A 19,795-nucleotide genomic window follows, 5' to 3' on the forward strand; every position below is an offset into this window, starting at 1 on the left:
CATACATCCCTACATCACAATGTCCTGAGTTACCCACTCTCCCATACATCCCTACATCACAATGTCCTGAGTTACCCACTCTCCAATACATCCCTACATCACATTGTCCTGAGCTACCCAATCTCTCATACATCCCTACATCACAATGTCCTGAGTTACCCACTCTCTCTTCATCCCTGCATCAGATTGTCCTGAGTTATCCACTCTCTCATACATCCCTACATCACATTGTCCTGAGATACCCACTCTCTCATACATCCCTACATCACAATGTCCTGAGTCACCCACTCTCTCATACATCCCTACATCACATTGCCCTGAGTTACCCACTCTCTCATACATCCCTACATCACAATGTCCTGAGTTACCCTCTCTCCCATACATCCCTACATCACATTGTCCTGAGCTACCCAATCTCTCATACATCCCTACATCACAATGTCCTGAGTTACCCACTCTCCCATACATCCCTACATCACATTGTCCTGAGTTACCCAATCTCTCATACATCCTTACATCACAATGTCCTGAGTTACCCACTCTCTCATACATCCCTACATCACATTGTTCTGAGTTACCCACTCTCTCATACATCCCTACATCACATTGTTCTGAGTTACCCACTCTCTCATACATCCCTACATCACATTGTTCTGAGTTACCCACTCTCTCATACATCCCTACATCACAATGTCCTGAGTTATCCACTCTCTCATACATCCCTACATCACAATGTCCTGAGTTACCCCCCCTCCCATACATCCCTACATCACAATGTCCTGAGTTACCAACTCTCTCTTCATCCTTACATCACAATGTCCTGAGTTACCCACTCTCTCATACATCCCTAAATCACAATGTCCTGAGTTACCCACCCTCCCATACATCCCTACATCGCAATGTCCTGAGTTACCCACTCTCCCATACATCCCTACATCCCATTGTCCTGAGTTACCAACTTTCTCATACATCCCTACATCACATTGTCCTGAGTTACCCAATCTCTCATACATCCTTACATCACAATGTCCTGAGTTACCAACTCTCTCATACATCCCTACATCACATTGTTCTGAGTTACCCACTCTCTCATACATCCCTACATCACATTGTCCTGAGTTACCCACTCTCCCATAATCCCAACATCACAACGTTAGGACTTTTCCACCCTCCCATACATCCCTACATCACATTGTCCTGAGTTACCCAGTCTCTCATACATCCCTACATCACAATGTCCTGAGTTATCCACTCTCTCATACATCCCTACATCACATTGTCCTGAGTTACCCACCCTCTCTTCATCCCTACATCACATTGTCCTGAGTTACCCACTCTCCCATACATCCCTAAATCACAATGTCCTGAGTTACCCACTTTCCCATACATCCCTACATCACAATGTTCCGAGTTACCCACTCCCTCATACATCTCTTATATACTATATATATATCATAATATTTTAGTTATGGTCCTGAGTTACCTGCTCTCCTATTTATCCCCTTATTACATTGTCCCATTTGACCAAATCATAAAAGTCTGCAATATCCTGATTTATCCCTCACTCATGTGAACTCCTGTAGTACTGGACAGTACTGAGTTTCCCTATCAAAATCAACAAGTTTGAACATTCCACAGTTTAAACAGAGTACAAAGTTTAATTTTCAGTCAAAATTTTCAGACAAAAGCCAATCTCCTATTTCAGATATGGATTGAAAATTATGCAAGTAATGGATTTTCCTAAACAACTGCAAGAAATACCTGTGGGAGGGGGAGTGGGAAATGGGGAGGGGAGATGCAATCAGCTAATAAAAAATCACAACCAGATATCATATTGTTTGAGCTGGTAGCCACAGTAATTTGGTTCTGTCAATCAAGGTGAGACCGTCAGCGCTACAAACAGGAGTCATCTTACCAGGATTACTAACAGGAACTGACACTAGGGTTGTAGGCAGTGACGGGAGCCAGTACTGGTTGTCTAGACGATGAAGAACGTGACAGGGGGAAGAAAACCTGTCATCTTACACGTCAATAATCTACTTTTATTGAGGAGTGACTATTGACCTGAAATAATGTCCCTATAGGTACACGAGGGCAGCTTCTCTACACCAAACTCAATCTACTCCTCCACTTGGGTGTCATTACAAATTGAAATTTGAACTACAAAACTCATAAAAACAGTAAAAAATACGGAAGTTAGTTTCTTTGGTTACAGGTAGATGTACTTTTACGATTGGGTGTTCAGCTGGGGTTCACAGGCTTACTGGGATGTATTAAAAACACATTTCTTTTAATTTGATTTTTTTGCTGTGACGTAAATTGAAATGTTAAATGCCAGGAAATATCACACACTCCTTTTTATTACACAAATAAAAAGATGTGTAGCCTGCTGACACTGAAGAGGATACATTCCTGGATTAAAAGTTGTAGGCGCTTCACCAGGACACCTATACAGAAGGGGATAGTTGATACAGAGGACACCATATAGTATTTCTGTACACTATACACACAACACTTACACAAAAGACTGGAACCTTGAGTCGTTGCTGGTTGTCTCAGGGTAGGGGTAAAGGTCACACATCTCATCTAAAAGTAGGTCAAGGTCATTGGCGATGTTATTCAGCATCTAAAATTAGAAATACCATTATTATTAATCATCTTAAGTTTATTTACGTTGGTAAGAAAGCAGTTTGTATACTGTCATTGCTTGTAAACATAACGTTTACCTGTAAAATATTTTACATATCACACACATACAGTATGATTGACAGCAGGCAGAGGTTAGCTACTATCACTGCTTGTATACCTGTATACATGGACAAGCATGTCATATTTGTCTTATTTGGACTGGGTAATTTATAGCATGCAATAATTGTAGAAACATGAAAATATTAATCCAGCCTAATTATTGTATATTACACATATACTCTATATACTGTCCTTATAACACATATACTCTATATACTGTCCTTACAACACATATACTCTATATACTGTCCATATAACACATATACTCTATATACTGTCCTTATAACACATATACTCTATATACTGTCCTTACAACACATATACTCTATATACTGTCCATATAACACATATACTCTATATACTGTCCTTATAACACACATACTCTATGTAACTGTCCGTATAACACATATATTCTATATACTGTCCTTATAACACATATACTCTATACACTTGGTAGTTGTTATATCATGCTTAACGTTCAGCATTTAGGGAATGGCAACAACTGATTCACCCATTGTCAGTATAATGAGACCGGGCGGAATGCTGTGCGCGGTGCCTTCGGCATGGTATTTCAATGAGATAGCACTATAAAGTCGGCATCAGATCCGCGCTATTACACGGAGGCAAGCACACCAACATACCCTGTCTCCTGCATACAGTTACACACACCCAAGCATGCATACATTACACACATAGAGGCACGTCCTTAAATGACCTTAGCTGTTAATAGGACATTAAACAAAACTAAACCAAACCAAACTAAATCATTATCACAAAGACACTGTCACTGGAATAGCTGCGTGACTGGTGGACAGATGGAGAAAGGTCTTCACAAGGTACAATAGAGTATTAAAATTAAGATTAATGATGTAAATAGTAGATCAATAAGATAAATCACAGGTAAATGCTGACAGGTAAAATCCTCGACTGACATGTGCAGCTAAAAGGTAGATCACACTGTTTTATATTTGATGCGGGTCACCACATTTCTTGAAGTCTGTTTGAGTTCCGCCCCTAGTTATCTTACCCCTGATTAAACAGAGTGAATCTCCTCACTAAAACCCCAATTTATGTTAATTTATCACCGTAATTACAGCATAATGCATGACTTATATAAAACTAGACCAAATCCATAGAAATCAACTTGACTGGAAAAAAAACTTACAATAAAAGCTTTTAAATCGAGTGAATTCACCGATTTTATCTGCGCGTCTACCTGTGTTTTATCACAATGGGTCTGGCCTGGTGATTACAATGGTGTCCCGTAGCAGTATTGATACCAGCAGCCTTCAGATTATAGAGCCACAATACACATTAGCCACCGGTACGACAATGGGAGCACCTCTCTACAACTGTCACAAAGACTTCCTCCTCCAATTTTAGGTAATGCATAAATAATATTTCAACTCTACTAGCCAGAATACCTTTCTATGTATCATATCTTATGCCAGCGATGGCTTCATGCTGTACTGAGGTGATCAACTTCAGAAAAACATCAATCACAACAACTTCAAAGGCGTACAGCTGAAACATTGTTAGATGCTGATTTTATAAGTCCATCTAGGGTGTTTTACCTCCCTTAATTGGTTACCAATCAGTCAGAAAATGATGTACCATATACATGTTTTAGTTTGTAAAGGCAATAATCAAAGATTCTCATACATACTAGATATGTTTACACTTCTTCACAATGCAAACAACATGTATGCTTTAAGATGAGTAACACAACAACAAATCTAAACTTTCTGTGACCAAAACCAAGAATGAATGCTTTTAACAACCTTTTCACCTCATTAAGCCGTTTGGTTCCAGCTTCTGACTGAAACCAAGACATCAAACAGTCTACATGTGTTTAAGGTAAAATGTCATAACTAAAGTGAGGAAAATCCATGTAATGATTGTCATCTATAGTACAATATGTGAAGCTGAAGTTATTGATTACAGGTGAAGTTCAATGAATGATGGTATATATATGTGATGTATAGAGGGCCTTAGGAGAGATGGTGTATATATGTGTTGTATAGAGGGCCTTAGGAGAGATGGTATATATATGTGATGTATAGAGGACCTTAGGAGAGATGGTATATATATGTGATGTATAGAGGCCCTTAGGAGAGATGGTATATATATGTGATGTATAGAGGGCCTTAGGAGAGATGGTATATATATGTGATGTAAAGAAGGCCTTAGGAGAGATGGTATATATATGTGATGTATAGAGGGCCTGAGGAGAGATGGTATATATATGTGATGTATAGAGGGCCTTAGGAGAGATAAGCCCTTGCTATTGTTTGCTAATTGATTTGTACACTGAATATCAAGTATTATTAGCTGCACATCAATGTACGAGAGATAGTTCTAGTCCTCTAGTCTACCAGTTTGTAGTATCAACCTAATATTTGCCTATAGCCATATTGACTTAAGATAAAAACATTAAATACAACAGTAATTGTCATCAAAAGGTCAAAATTTGGATTTGAAAAACATATATTTACTTTTTCCCTTCAAGGTGTTGTAATTGGTTTTTAATAACCAGAAATAATTGATTGATACTTAATACAGAAAACATGTATAAGGTACAGAATCTCTGTTGAATCTCTGGACTAAATGTGTTTACCTGGATAAACTAAACGCGGAAAAAAATGTTACCTGTCCAATATGGAAGAAAAGTGCATAACCTTGCTAAAGGTAGGCAGTGTTGTGATGAGAACAATAAGTTATTGTAGGGTCTGCCTACCTATACACCTGTCTGACCAGGTAAACTTGTGAGGTATTTCCCTACACATACACTCTAAGAAAGACTTTGTTAACATCAGATAAACATGACAAACCAACTCCTACAAATGTTTGTCTAGAATTAGTGGAAACGACATTCCCGGCCGGGGTTGTTGACACAAGTAATCCACATCATTACAGGTCTGTCCAATATGGACTGGTCAGCTAAAATATCAGGGGGGGGGTTCAGTCCAATACTGACTGGTTAGCTAAAATATAACCAATGTCCAACATGAGACTTACCGAGGATCTATCCAATAGAGTTGTCAACGAATGTCCGACATAAGCCTGATTTCTACCATAGTGTCTTTTATAACAGATTGATATTGTCCAAATGTCCAACTTACCTACACTGTAACATGTGGTGATCTCCGATAACTGATAAAACTATCCACAAACAATGAAACACCACTTGTCATTATATCTTATCCATCAAAGTAAGTAAACTTTCCTCCTCCTCACCGATCACTGATGACAGTGGTAAGTGTGTCCAATGTCCGGCGATCACCGACATCCAGTCGAGTAATCCTCTGATTTACATAGTAGTGTTCTGACAGTGACGCTCCTTCGTCAACTGTTCTCCCAAAACATAAAAGATCCACTTAAATATCCGATGTCTAGTTTGTGGAGACACAGGTGGGTCCCATACAGACTGACCAATGTATTGTTTGTGTGTAGAATGGTCGGAGTGACCAACGTCGAGTTTACAGACCTAGAAGTGAAAGCCAGTGTCAACAGTGGAGTGTGACCGTACAGTATGTAGGGCACTCCCCTTATCGTAGGTTATTATCACTATATCCCACACACTGTCGGCTATACCCCAGTACACACCATACGCACTGCCAACAATCTCACAGGTAAAGGTAAACAATTATGTCATCGTCCTTTGTCACTTGTCTACAATTCATATATGTTCATCAGGTTAATTTAGAAATCATTTCTAATTCAGTCTCCTAAAAAGATTAGCCAATATTTATTCTTCTGATTATTATTACATAACAATGATGTCACATACATCAATTCATGTACCACGTCAGTTCAGGAAAACATACAGTACAATGCCTCGTACAATGCGTGTCAGTATATCCAATGTGGATCTCAATTAGGTTGGTAGTATTTTCTATAACTGTCATGAATGCTCTGACAACATAATTTAAATTAACTCTACATTGAACTAAATAGCATGCAGTGTAAACTGTGAAGAAATGAAACGGGGTTGGTGATTGGGAACAAAATTAGGGCTTAAACAAATATATGACATGTAGGCAAGCTCCTTGGCAAGCGCAGCAATTTTGTAACAGGAAGAAACAGAAATGCAACAGCCATATCAGGGTTTGAACCGGACCCTCTGAACTCTAGATGGATGCTCTACCAATTAAGCTACCTGGTCGCCGACAATCGACCCAGTCCAGTTTAGTTAAATTAGGTATCACCTCACAATCTAAATGATAGCTCTTCATATGGTTACATATTTTTCCAGTTATAAACTGCCTGTGTTTCTAATTAAAGCATAAAAAGCACCTTTTATCAAGTGGAATATATCACAATAAAATGAATGTACAGCATATCAATACATACTATATATAATTTAGTATCACAATTTGTCCAATTGTATTCTCAGCACTAAACTTTGTTTATCAAAATATATAATGTGATTAACAAACTAAGTTCTTAGTTATGGTCTGGTATCCATTTTTAATACTAATTCACAGTGACCTGAATAGGTTACTGCCTTGGTAATGAGAGTTTTACGAGTATGATGATGGTATAATTTCCAAGGTTTCAATGTCACAGACCTGTATATTTCCAAACACACATAGGTAACTTTGCCTAAGTTTGTCTTTGGTGACTGCATGCAACTAAATTCAGACTTTGCAATTAACATGTTTGACCATGAAAAGTCCAGAGGTTGTCTGAATGAGGCCACCATCTTTGTTAGTGACCAATACAAATCTAGGGGTTGTTTGAATGAAATCATTCCTGTGAGAATGTGTCGGGTATTTGTGAAGTCACCTGTAAACTTCTGTGACAGGTAGATAGTGACAAAGTATAGACAATACAAGATAACACTATTTCTTTGGTATGTAAAACATCAATACCGTACAAACCCGTTTCTAATAAAGCATGATTCAGGATTTCACTCTGAACGTTTGTAATCATGAATGATTAGCATATGTCTAGCTTTTGTGAGCTTGTTACATTTATTTTTTAGAATAAATACCTGTCGAAGGAATACATGCATACTCATTCAGCATATAAATTTTGCACAATCATATAGACCATGATCTCAAAGGAAACTGCAGAATCATGCTGTATCAATACCCGAGGAAGCAGTGCACGGCTCCTTTATGTTGCATGACAACAAAGGTTCAGAACAGCTCTTCATATCCAAAACAGCTTTTATTGCTCTTATATAATACTGATACAAAACTGTCACTCTAAATCAACAATTACCCATGTAAACAGAAAAAGTATTCAACATAAAATGATAGCCAATTAAAACCTCTATTGTTCCCAGGTTTGTAAAACATATATATATATAACATGTATCAACAAAATCTAAAGCAAGCAGACAATTTGGCAAGAAAAAATGGTAGGCTCTTGTAATAAAACTGATGACATTTTATATCATTCCATATACCTATGAACAAAGATCTATATGAAATAGTATTTTAATGGGTAATTACAGCATCATTGGAGTGAAGGTGATGGGGCCCTGGGCCCTGTGTTCTAGTAAGTCAGAGCCACAATGACAAGGTATACAGATAGGGATATTCCAACACCCTTATACATACATAGCTGTGTCAAGAAATCACTCCATTCATAAAGATCAATACCAATTCCCATTCATAAAATCTGGGAGGCTTTAATTGCTTCTGATATCGTTCCAGGTCTAGTACATCCCCAGCCACTTAACTTTATAGCTGTGATGTTGTGATACACCTGAGGATGTCCGACCTCTTACACCCTATAACTCACAGGTGATGGAATGTCAACCATTATCAAATAAAATTAAATAATTATCAGATTTCCTTTGAAATACTTCCATAAAAATCCTTTGAATATTGGCCAATTTCCTAAAATTTGGCTTGACATTCATGGAGGTTTATGGAGTGTAAAACAACATAATCCATGGTTAGGTCGTCCAATCCTTCCATTAGACACTTAGTGTCAGATTCTGAATCGGTGACAAATGTGTGGCAGGGTACACATCTTAAAGAAGGGCAGATTAAGGAATCGGTTGTTATGGGCCTAGTGACACACAACAACATTTGATATAGCTCGCTATCTAGCTAAAATGAGTAACTCTAAAACACTTAGAGTACAAAGTTGGACAATTCATACAATCATTATGATATATCAATCAATACAATTTATGAGAAATTAACAGGAACTGGATTATTAGGCACTTAAAATATAACCCCTATGCCAACTGCCTAATATCTCCATATGTGTGTTATCATGCTGCAGTTTTGATTTGTGGTGGGACCAACAGCATCTTAATCCACAGTGTGACCTCAATTGAATGCTATAACATAGACACTGCAATACCCACCCCATACCATTTTATAATCTACTAATGGTAGTCTCTCCATCATCTATACTTATCTAATAGTCTCTACTGGGGTTACCTGTACTTAACTGTTTACTTATCTATAGCTTAGAACCAAGGTCGTAGATATAGCCCACACCCAAGGTCAAGGTCATATGTATAGCTTAGAGCCATGGTCAAGGTTATATATATATATATAGCTTACACCCAAGGTCAAGGCCATATATATGTAGCCTACAGCCATGTCAAGGTGATATCTTTAGCTTACAACCAAGGTAAATTGGTTATCTGTACCTTTATATCTTTCTAATGCTTTGGAAAGAAAGTTTGGTATTTTTAGATATCAAGCACATGCACTTTTACCTTTGCATTACAATAATGGATTCCAATTTTGGATATAAGAAGAGCTGTTCTGATAATTTCTGAATAAAGAAAGGTAAACAACGAAACAATAAGAGATAAGACAAATACAGTCTTACCAGGACAAACTCCAACCGTCGAAAGTAATGCTTGTAAAGACAAAGGGTTGGAACATTAGTGTTAGGACATATAGTTACACAGGAAACACAACATAGGTACATACCAGGTCCAAACAGCACAACATAGGTACATACCAGGTCCAAACAGCAAGTCATTCAATACAGTAAATGATATCAATATTGTTAACTACGACACAACATAGGTACATACCCATACAGTTTAAAACAGAGAAGTAACTCAGTCAAAACTATATACATTAACTACAGAACATTCAAAACATTAACTACAGAACATTCAAAACATTCAATGTTCCATACATTAACTACAGAACATAAAACATTCAATGTTCCATACATTAACTACAGAACATAAAACATTCAATGTTCCATACATTAACTACAGAACATAAAACATTCAATGTTCCATACATTAACTACAGAACATAAAACATTCAATGTTCCATACATTAACTACAGAAAATTTCACTAACTTTGGAACATTTCACATTTTCAACAACAAAATCATGGCAATAACTTTGATGTTAATCTGTACATGTTGTCATTTGATTTGTCCACAAGATTCCACACACTCCAACCCCTGTGAGCGTTGTTACATCAGATGTCTGTCTTCCTGTTTATTGTGTTCTATACATGGATCTGGCTATGAGGTGTCTAATGTAGGTAACTCACACATACCTGTATCCAGATCTAGGTCACAGCAATTTGGTGTGAAAGTTTAAGAAAAACATTTCCCACATTTATATAAAATATTCATTCAATAAATATGTATACACCAGAGAGCAAAATAAGCGGTACATACCTACTTCTCCAGATGTGTAGCGTATAGCTTACTCATCACTCACAGGTTTTATTGACCTACTGAGAATTGATTCATTTTCCATTTAAAAATATATGGGTTTTTTGTGTCTTGCATTACAGAATTAATCGTATTTATCTACACCAATCCTGAGACCTGATAGCCATCAGTTATAACTTGATGTCTAAGCTTTTATTTGTACTGTTCCATCTGGGAGAATAAAACACCTACAAATCTATCAAAGACAAAAACAATTTTACTGAAAATGGCCAGTTTATGATACGAACATGAAACCCATTTCAGTTTGGTATTGTTAGGTTTTTCATACAAGAACTGTTAATGTATTTAACATAGATAAATTTCTCTTTAAAATATCTTTAATTACAAAATTAAAAAGGCTTTTTTTCATGATATTTATTTCTGTCAGGACATGTTCTGATAGGGACTGAGAGTGGAAGGTGCCAGGTGTACAATTTCCACCTATCTGGCAGGATGTTTTCTACTTCTAACACACACCCAGGTGGATCTCATTTATAACACTAATGTATTTTACAATGCACTGGATAGATCTCAAAATCAACCATCAGTTGAGATATTGATAGACTTGCTGATGTCATTCAAAAGCACATAAAGGAAGAACAGATAAAACTGTTCTACTTATTTACACGCAGTCACGCTGCAAATTTATATGTTCAGCTGTACCTAATACAAATACATTACAATGACTTACTCCAGACAGGCTGCTCGGTAATTAAGTTTTCTAATTCTTCTCTGCCGAGAAGTTAAACACATAATCATTACCTGTCTACCACATTGTTAGATACATTGTCATCCTTACCTGTCTACCACATTGTTACACACATTGTCATCCTTACCTGTTTACCACATTGATACATACATTGTCATCCTTATCTGTCTACCACATTGTTACATACATTGTCATCCTTATCTGTCTACCACATTGTTATATACATTGTCATCCTTACCTGTCTACCACATTGTTACACACATTGTCATCCTTTCCTGTCTACCACATCATCATCATCCTTACCTGTCTACCACATTGTTACATACCTTGTCATCCTTACCTGTCTACCACATTGTTACACACATTGTCATCCTTATCTGTCTACCACATTGTTACATACATTGTCATCCTTTCCTGTCTACCACATTGTCATCCTTCCCTGTCTACCACATTGTTACACACATTGTCATCCTTATCTGTCTACCACATTGTTATATACATTGTCATCCTTACCTGTCTACCACATTGTTACATACATTGTCATCCTTACCTGTTTACCACATTGTTACATACATTGTCATCCTTATCTGTCTACCACATTGTTATATACATTGTCATCCTTACCTGTCTACCACATTGTTACACACCACATTGTCATCCTTACCTGTCTACCACATTGTAACACACTGTCATCCTTACATGTCTACCACACTGTTACACACATTGTCATCCTTACCTGTCCACCACATTGTCATCCTTACCTGTCTACCACATTGTCATCCTTACCTGTATACCACATTGTTACATACATTGTCATCCTTACCTGTATACCACATTGTTACATACATTGTCATCCTTACCTGTATACCACATTGTTACATACATTGTCATCCTTACCTGTATACCACATTGTTACATACATTGTCATCCTTACCTGTATACCACATTGTTACATACATTGTCATCCTTACCTGTATACCACATTGTTACATACATTGTCATCCTTACCTGTTTACCACATTGTTACATACATTGTCATCCTTATCTGTCTACCACATTGTTACATACATTGTCATCCTTTCCTGTCTACCACATTGTCATCCTTCCCTGTCTACCACATTGTCATCCTTCCCTGTCTACCACATTGTTACACACATTGTCATCCTTATCTGTCTACCACATTGTTATATACATTGTCATCCTTACCTGTCTACCACATTGTCATCCTTACCTGTCTACCACATTGTTAAACACATTGTCATCCTTACCTGTCTACCACATTGTCATCCTTACCTGTCTACCACATTGTCATCCTTACCTGTATACCACATTGTTACATACATTGTCATCCTTACCTGTTTACCACATTGTTACATACATTGTCATCCTTATCTGTCTACCACATTGTTATATACATTGTCATCCTTACCTGTCTACCACATTGTTATATACATTATCATCCTTACCTGTCTACCACACTGTTACACACATTGTCATCCTTACCTGTCTACCACGTTGTTACACACACTGTCATCCTTATCTGTCTACCACATTGTTACACACATTGTCATCCTTACCTGTCTACCACATTATCCTCCTTACCTGTCTACCCTGTAATATTCACCAGGATTTGACGATTCCAATTGGCTTTAACGAAAACTTGTGCTACTCGAGCCAGGTTTACTGACACTGTCCTAATCAACCAAATGGTTTTGTTCCTCTTGATAATAAGGACAATTCAGATCTTGCTCCACATTTCAAAAACATTCATTCATTTATTATGAAATTGCCTGGTTTTACCTGTACTAATGAGACGTACCTGTAATTTGAAGATACATCTGTGTAATTTTTCCTACACCTATAGATATTTACCTGTATCAATGAGATTTCCCTGTAATTTGGAGGTACATCTGTGTAATTATTCCTACACCTGTAGATATTTACCTGTATCAATGAGATGTACCTGTAATTTGGAAGTACACTTGTGTAATTGTACCTATACCTGTAAAAATATACCTGTACTGATGTATATACCTGTAATTTGATAGTAATCCTGTGTAATTAGTCCTACACCTGTAGAGATACACCTGTACTTATAAGACAAACCTGTAATTTGATAGTAATCCTGTGTAATTAGTCCTACACCTGTAGAGATACACCAGTATTAATGAGACAAACCTGTAATTTTGAAATACACCTGTGTAATTAGTCCTACACCTGTAGAGATACACCAGTATTAATGAGACAAACCTGTAATTTTGAAGTACACCTGTGTAATTAGTCCTACACCTGTAGAGATACACCTGTACTAATAAGATCCTTACCTTCTGGTAGCTGGAGGAAGGTTGATACTCCTCTGCATCACCAAGATCGCTGGGGTCATCACAACCGTCCTCCATCATGTTAACTCTCATATCCTCCTCCAAAGACACCTTTTTATGGCCAACAAGGATTGGCTGCTAAACACATCAACTGTTCATGAACAACTCACACAGCATCCCACCTTTCTATTAGCCTATTTTCACTCTGTTCCTATTTACTAGAGGTCAAACTCAACGTCAATATCTTCACAGATGCCTTCACTTCCAAGGAAACAATAATTTCATCAAATCACATCTGCTAGAGAAACCAAAACATCTTCTGACGCAAAACCAATGTAGGGGTGTGATAACTAACGACCTGGCGATAATTCTCATAAACACATTGTAGAGGTCACTGTGTGATCAACTCTCTGGGGGACAATGTCCAAGTTACGGTTTCCAATTATTCCAAAGATTTTAGCACTGGAGTTCTGTTGACCACAACAGAGACTTCAGCATACCTCCCCACATACACACTCTCTCGTGTACTCAGTCGGGTTTAAAATCCTCCGAATCAGAGAAGGTTGTAGACATGTTGCAAAATCGTCAAGTCTGTTTCATGTTCATGCCAAGCCTTGATGATGCCCTGAAAAAAGGGAAATGAGAAAAAAACATGAGGTTGGCACACTACATACACTTGTTCATTAAACAAGCTTGTAATGGTGTTTAAGTATGCAACGTAAATGTGAAAATCTCTACAACATGTACAGAGACTTGTCCACACCTTACATGTAAAACCTCTCATTAATCATTTCTCTATAAAAAATATCACATTCCTAAACACATTTCATCATTTTCTCCAAAACTCTCACTATTTAAAAATATATACTGAAAAACTTATCTACAAAAAAAATCTCTTTAATTCATAGTATTTCATCATTTCTCACAAAAAATCCTGAAATCCAGTTTTATCAGTGACGTAAGCAAGGCCAGGAAATTTAGTGTGACAATTGATGGAGCCTAGGGAGGACCAGTGTACTGGTGGGAATGTGTCATACTGCACTGTACCACTCCTTTATACTCATACAAAATGAGCGCACCAAACCAATATCCAACTATTACCTTCCATTGGGGTCTTTTGTTCAGTTTTAATAATGAGCTGTCCTAACGAGGATATCAGATTCAAAAATTAATCAATTTCAGCTCCCATAGATCACACCGGAAACTATAACAATATGTACACATGAAACATCATCAGATTATGTAACAGGGAATGATCGTTAACAGGTAGTATGTCACACACCAGATGTCGGGTAAGTGTGTAATGTGAGATGGGGTGTAGCTACCCTACCTACATCCGGATATAACATAGGGTGTGGTGGATACAGAAAAAATATCATCTTTTTTTAGGGAGGGAGGTGACATACTACCTGTTAACGATCATTCCCTGTTACATAATCTGATGATGTTTCATGTGTACATATTGTAGGGAGGGGGAGTCTTACTAATGAGAAAATTAGAAAAAATTTCATGCATTTTAATTAGTTTTCAAGGCTTCCATTACATAATTAGCACATGTTGTTTTCTCCTAAAGGGACAAGGCTCAGCTGGGTAACCAGAGACTTGTAAGGTGTAACAGCATGTCACTATCCCATAGGACCGGCTATTGATTTCTATGTTAATATAGGTAAACCATCCCTAAAACACATATAGACACACTGTAAACCATCCTGTCATCTGCTCAGGGGGGTCACTCAGTGCAAACCCCATCCCCGCTTGTCACACTGCAGGAATCCAAACAGAAGTTTTTTGATGGGTGATGAAGTAATTTGAGCATGAAATATGTATACACCAGAACATCAAACAGGAAAGTTCAAGGCAAAACTGAATTCTAAAACATTTCAATGAATTCACAGACATGTCCTGTTGTGTTCAGGTGAAACTCTATATTCCATGTAACGAATATCTCACTTTGGTTTCCTATGAAAGTATCCCTTGATTGATACAGAAGTGTTTACCAGTTCACCTACTGAGATAGTGCACACCACTGTTGTCCTACTACCATGCTCCTTACAGGCTATATGATCTGATTGACTTCATCATTATCATCAGTGGTCATTACCTCATTACAGTGGTCATTAACACAGGTCAAGTTACAAAGTGGACAATACCTCTATACAGAGGTCATTAACTCTGAGGTCAAGTTATAAACTGGGCACTACCTCTATACAGAGATCATTAACACTGAGGTCAAGTTACAGAGTGGACAATACCTCTATACAGAGGTCAGTAAACAATGAGGTTTAGTTATAGACTGGACACTAGCTCTATAAAGAGATCATTAACACTAAGGTCAAGTTACAGAGTAGACAATACCTGTGTACAGGTCATTAACTCTGAGGTCAAGTTACAGACTGGACACTACCTCTGTACAGAGGTCAGCTAACACAAAGGTCAAAGTTACAAGGTGACAATACCGAAGGTACCCCAATAGAGAGGTCAGTTAACACTGCAATGGTTCATGTTGTACTACTCAGGGACTCATTCCACTTATTCTAACACAATTTTGGAGTTGCTGTTATCCTCCTTAAACAAAACAGAGTAAAAGTAAAACCTGGATTCCTTGATTTAGAGTTGAAGACTTGACAGGATCAGCATATGTATCTTCCTGAAGAAAGCTCCCATAAATCTGTACCTTCTAATCACCAGAGCCTTGTTCTCCTCTCTACTGTACAGTGTATCTACTTTACCATTAACTGTACCCTGTTTTTTAGTTGGTGTCCTATAATGCCCATGTCTGTACACTAATCCTACAGAATTGTCTTTAGTGGCTCCTGTCAGTTCAATCTGTACACTAATCCTACAGAATTATCTTCAGTGGCTTCTGTCAGTTCAATCTGTACACTAATACCTTGGACACAGAAAGCTGTTGTAATTAATATGATTCTAATCCCATCTCCTCACAGACACATGTCATTTCTTATAACAGATTACTCTATAATTTCCCCATATTGGGCCAATATAACATTCTGGCAGGTTTTATAACACTACGAGTGTTTTTTTATCAAGACACATGTCTTTTACTAATTCAGTTTGCATGACTTTGCATGACTTTGACTTTGCATGACTCAAGTATCGCATTCTCGTAACAGCAAAAACAGATTCTGTTAACGTCCCAGTTTTGCATGTCGTAATGTCCTACCCATTCAGCAGTTATGAACAAGTGGATATATAAGTATTGAGTTGTTTGGGATTTGAATTCCATATATTCTTCATGGCCCATCAAAGAATGACAGAAAGTAGGTGTGTGTCATATAAAGAATGGTAAAAATGGACTGAGGGTAGGTGTGTATTAAGACAGACACTAGAAAATAAAGAAATGAAATGGTTAAGTCAATAAGGTCCCATTTTCTTAAGAAATTCTTTCATATCAAGTGAAATGTTGCGCTTGACTGCACAAAGAACAATTCAATAATCTAATTTCAAAAATAGATCCCATAATGAAGTTATCCCATTCCATAGCTGCCTATCAATACCACTATAATATCTCAAAACAAGTTTTGTAATGAAGGTTTTTTTAATATTTCATCAAATATCAAAAACAGACTGACTATAGCTTTATTGTATTTTAGGTAATTTTTATTTCACTGTAATAACTTAAAAACATAAAACCAAATTCCACAGGTGATTATTGTAAGATCATTTTCACCTACATTATTTTTTATAATTTTATTAGAGATTCACTGCCATTTTTTTCGTATGTGGTTTTCCCTTGACGCTAGAAGAAGTATGACATAGTTCTGGAGTCACCTCAGGGTTCCTGGCCCGTTTCCTGTGTACCAGGGATGACATAGTTCTGGAGTCACCTCAGGGTTCCTGGCCCGTTTCCTGTGTACCAGGGATGACATAGTTCTGGAGTCACCTCAGGGTTCCTGGCCCGTTTCCTGTGTACCAGGGATGACATAGTTCTGGAGTCACCTCAGGGTTCCTGGCCCGTTTCCTGTGTACCAGGGATGACATAGTTCTGGAGTCACCTCAGGGTTCCTGGCCCGTTTCCTGTGTACCAGGGATGACATAGTTCTGGAGTCACCTCAGGGTTCCTGGCCCGTTTCCTGTGTACCAGGGATGACATAGTTCTGGAGTCACCTCAGGGTTCCTGGCCCGTTTCCTGTGTACCAGGGATGACATAGTTCTGGAGTCACCTCAGGGTTCCTGGCCCGTTTCCTGTGTACCAGGGATGACATAGTTCTGGAGTCACCTCAGGGTTCCTGGCCCGTTTCCTGTGTACCAGGGATGACATAGTTCTGGAGTCACCTCAGGGTTCCTGGCCCGTTTCCTGTGTACCAGGGATGACATAGTTCTGGAGTCACCTCAGGGTTCCTGGCCCGTTTCCTGTGTACCAGGGATGACATAGTTCTGGAGTCACCTCAGGGTTCCTGGCCCGTTTCCTGTGTACCAGGGATGACATAGTTCTGGAGTCACCTCAGGGTTCCTGGCCCGTTTCCTGTGTACCAGGGTGTTGGTACAGGAGCTCAGGATTACCAGGCATAAAGCACTGGAGAAGAATGGTTGTTTGGTCAGCGACACATTTCCGCGTACAGACTTGTGGTTTGTCTGTCTATGTTTGTCAGGCCATCCCTAACAAAACCACAGTTAAAAAAGTGTTCCTAAAGGGCTGTGGCTTCAGGCCTGTTGGTTCAGCTAGATCAAGTTCTAAAGTACCAATCCTATTTATCAGATATTTCTGAACAAGGCCATATCCTGCAATAAGTATAATTACCTTCATGCTCAACCAAATCTCTTATCAGCTCCCATACAAACTCCTACCAGCATTATTCCACTACTGAGTTTTTTGCGGTCTCTTATCGAATACCAGCGAGTAACGCTCTATTGTCAGTCCTCCATTACACATTTATATTTAAATCTTGACTTATTTTGTGGTTACATAATCCAACTCTTGTGGGTGATATGTCACATTGTCAATTAATACACCTCCACTCAACACGGAATCACAATCAAACATAACACAAAACAGGTATGATAACGATTAAAAAATGTCTTTTATTATAGATCATGCAATTCTCAAATGAATTATGGATTAATCCTCAACCCCTGGAAATATATCCAGTGTTAACAACAAGTTTATCAGTGATGTTTTACATCTGTCTCTGTATAGCTGATGTCCCTCAGATTTACCTGTATTATCCTCGTGAAATATTTACCTTTGTAAGTAAAGGTGAAAAGAACAAAAATCAAAGTGAAGCAATAAATGCTGATGAATGGTGTTTATAACTCGACAAAGACACCGACAAAGATAGGTAGTAAGAAATTACAGGCCAACATTCCCCAGCCCTGCTCACCAGCCAAGTAACCCTACTTGATGTTGTCTATGTCGGAAGTTAGGAGAAAAACATGACACTTGTCCTGATTATAAATACCACCAGGTTGTAGTGTTTTAATGATGATTCCCTTACCTGTTATAACCCTTACCGTGTCCATGTGGGGGGAAGGTCGTCATTATTATCTACTGCCAGGTAAGGTCGTCAGCTGGACTGGTCACTAAACGTGGCCGGGTAAGCCACAGGTATGTCAGGGTGCAATTCCTCCGGTGTGCAATAATGTTTACCTGTTTACAGGTTGTGTGTCAAGGTATGCTTTCTCCAGTGTTACTGACCACAAGTCTGTAAGTGTCTTACTTAATGTGGTCAGTTTTACTGCATTGTAGTGTGGTCAATCTGACCAGCTATATATACATGATGCAGTATCTTGTCAGCTGTTGTACTTCAGGTGTGTATAGTGTCCTCAGCTTACTCAGGTATACTGCCAATGTTTATATTTTTTGTGGCTGGCAGTGTGTGTAAGTGCCCTGCACACATGAGAGCCACTAGTCCACCTCAATACATCAGAGCTGTAGAGATTGGCAGGTCGAGACAGGGCCACTGATGGGGCCAGATGAGTATTATCACCCTGCTTGGCTGAGTCACCTCAATCTGTCTGCACCCAGGTCAGTGCTGGACAGCTGGATGTGTAGGGCCAGTGTGTACAGTAGTACCTCATATCAACATACTGTCTTACCAGGAGACACAGGTCCTATACGGGTCCCATATAAACCAGTGCCAAGTTGTAACTAAATACATTTTTATACATTTATACTAGATGTACTGGTATAATCTGTTATGGTACATAATATTTCACTAAAATCCTGGGTTTACATCACATTTACCAGAACTACAGAGACTAGGACCTATTAAGACCTCAGTCAAGCTTTATAGCACATTGCTGTAACAGTATACAGTTGTTTCATGCCTTATCAGTCAACAGTCAAAACTATTTTCCCGAGGAGTTGGGACCCTCCAGATGAACTGTTTCCCGAGG

The 19,795-nt window shown here is 38.3% G+C and overlaps 1 protein-coding gene across 9 annotated transcripts in view; it reads right to left on the reverse strand.

Moving 5' to 3' along the window:
- The window catches only part of LOC110454668, a 79,389-nt gene that overhangs the window by 16,821 nt on the left and 42,773 nt on the right, over positions 1 to 19,795 (reverse strand). For 6 of the 9 annotated variants that reach the window (XM_021504302.1, XM_021504303.1, XM_021504304.1 and 3 more), the window contains 3 exons: positions 13,445 to 14,066; positions 9,556 to 9,585; positions 2,520 to 2,626 (listed from right to left, as the gene is read on the reverse strand). In XM_021504302.1, coding sequence (XP_021359977.1) covers positions 2,520 to 2,626; positions 9,556 to 9,585; positions 13,445 to 13,534 — 227 coding nt within the window. In that variant the 5' untranslated portion in view covers positions 13,535 to 14,066. Of the gene's footprint in view, positions 1 to 2,519; positions 2,627 to 5,870; positions 6,419 to 9,555; positions 9,586 to 13,444; positions 14,067 to 18,894; positions 19,220 to 19,795 lie in introns of those variants that run through there. The other 3 variants (XM_021504308.1, XM_021504309.1, XM_021504310.1) reach the window with 3 other exon arrangements.

Source organism: Mizuhopecten yessoensis, unplaced genomic scaffold, assembly GCF_002113885.1.
Source record: "Mizuhopecten yessoensis strain PY_sf001 unplaced genomic scaffold, ASM211388v2 scaffold7987, whole genome shotgun sequence".
In the NCBI taxonomy this organism is placed as follows: Eukaryota; Metazoa; Mollusca; class Bivalvia; order Pectinida; family Pectinidae; genus Mizuhopecten; species Mizuhopecten yessoensis.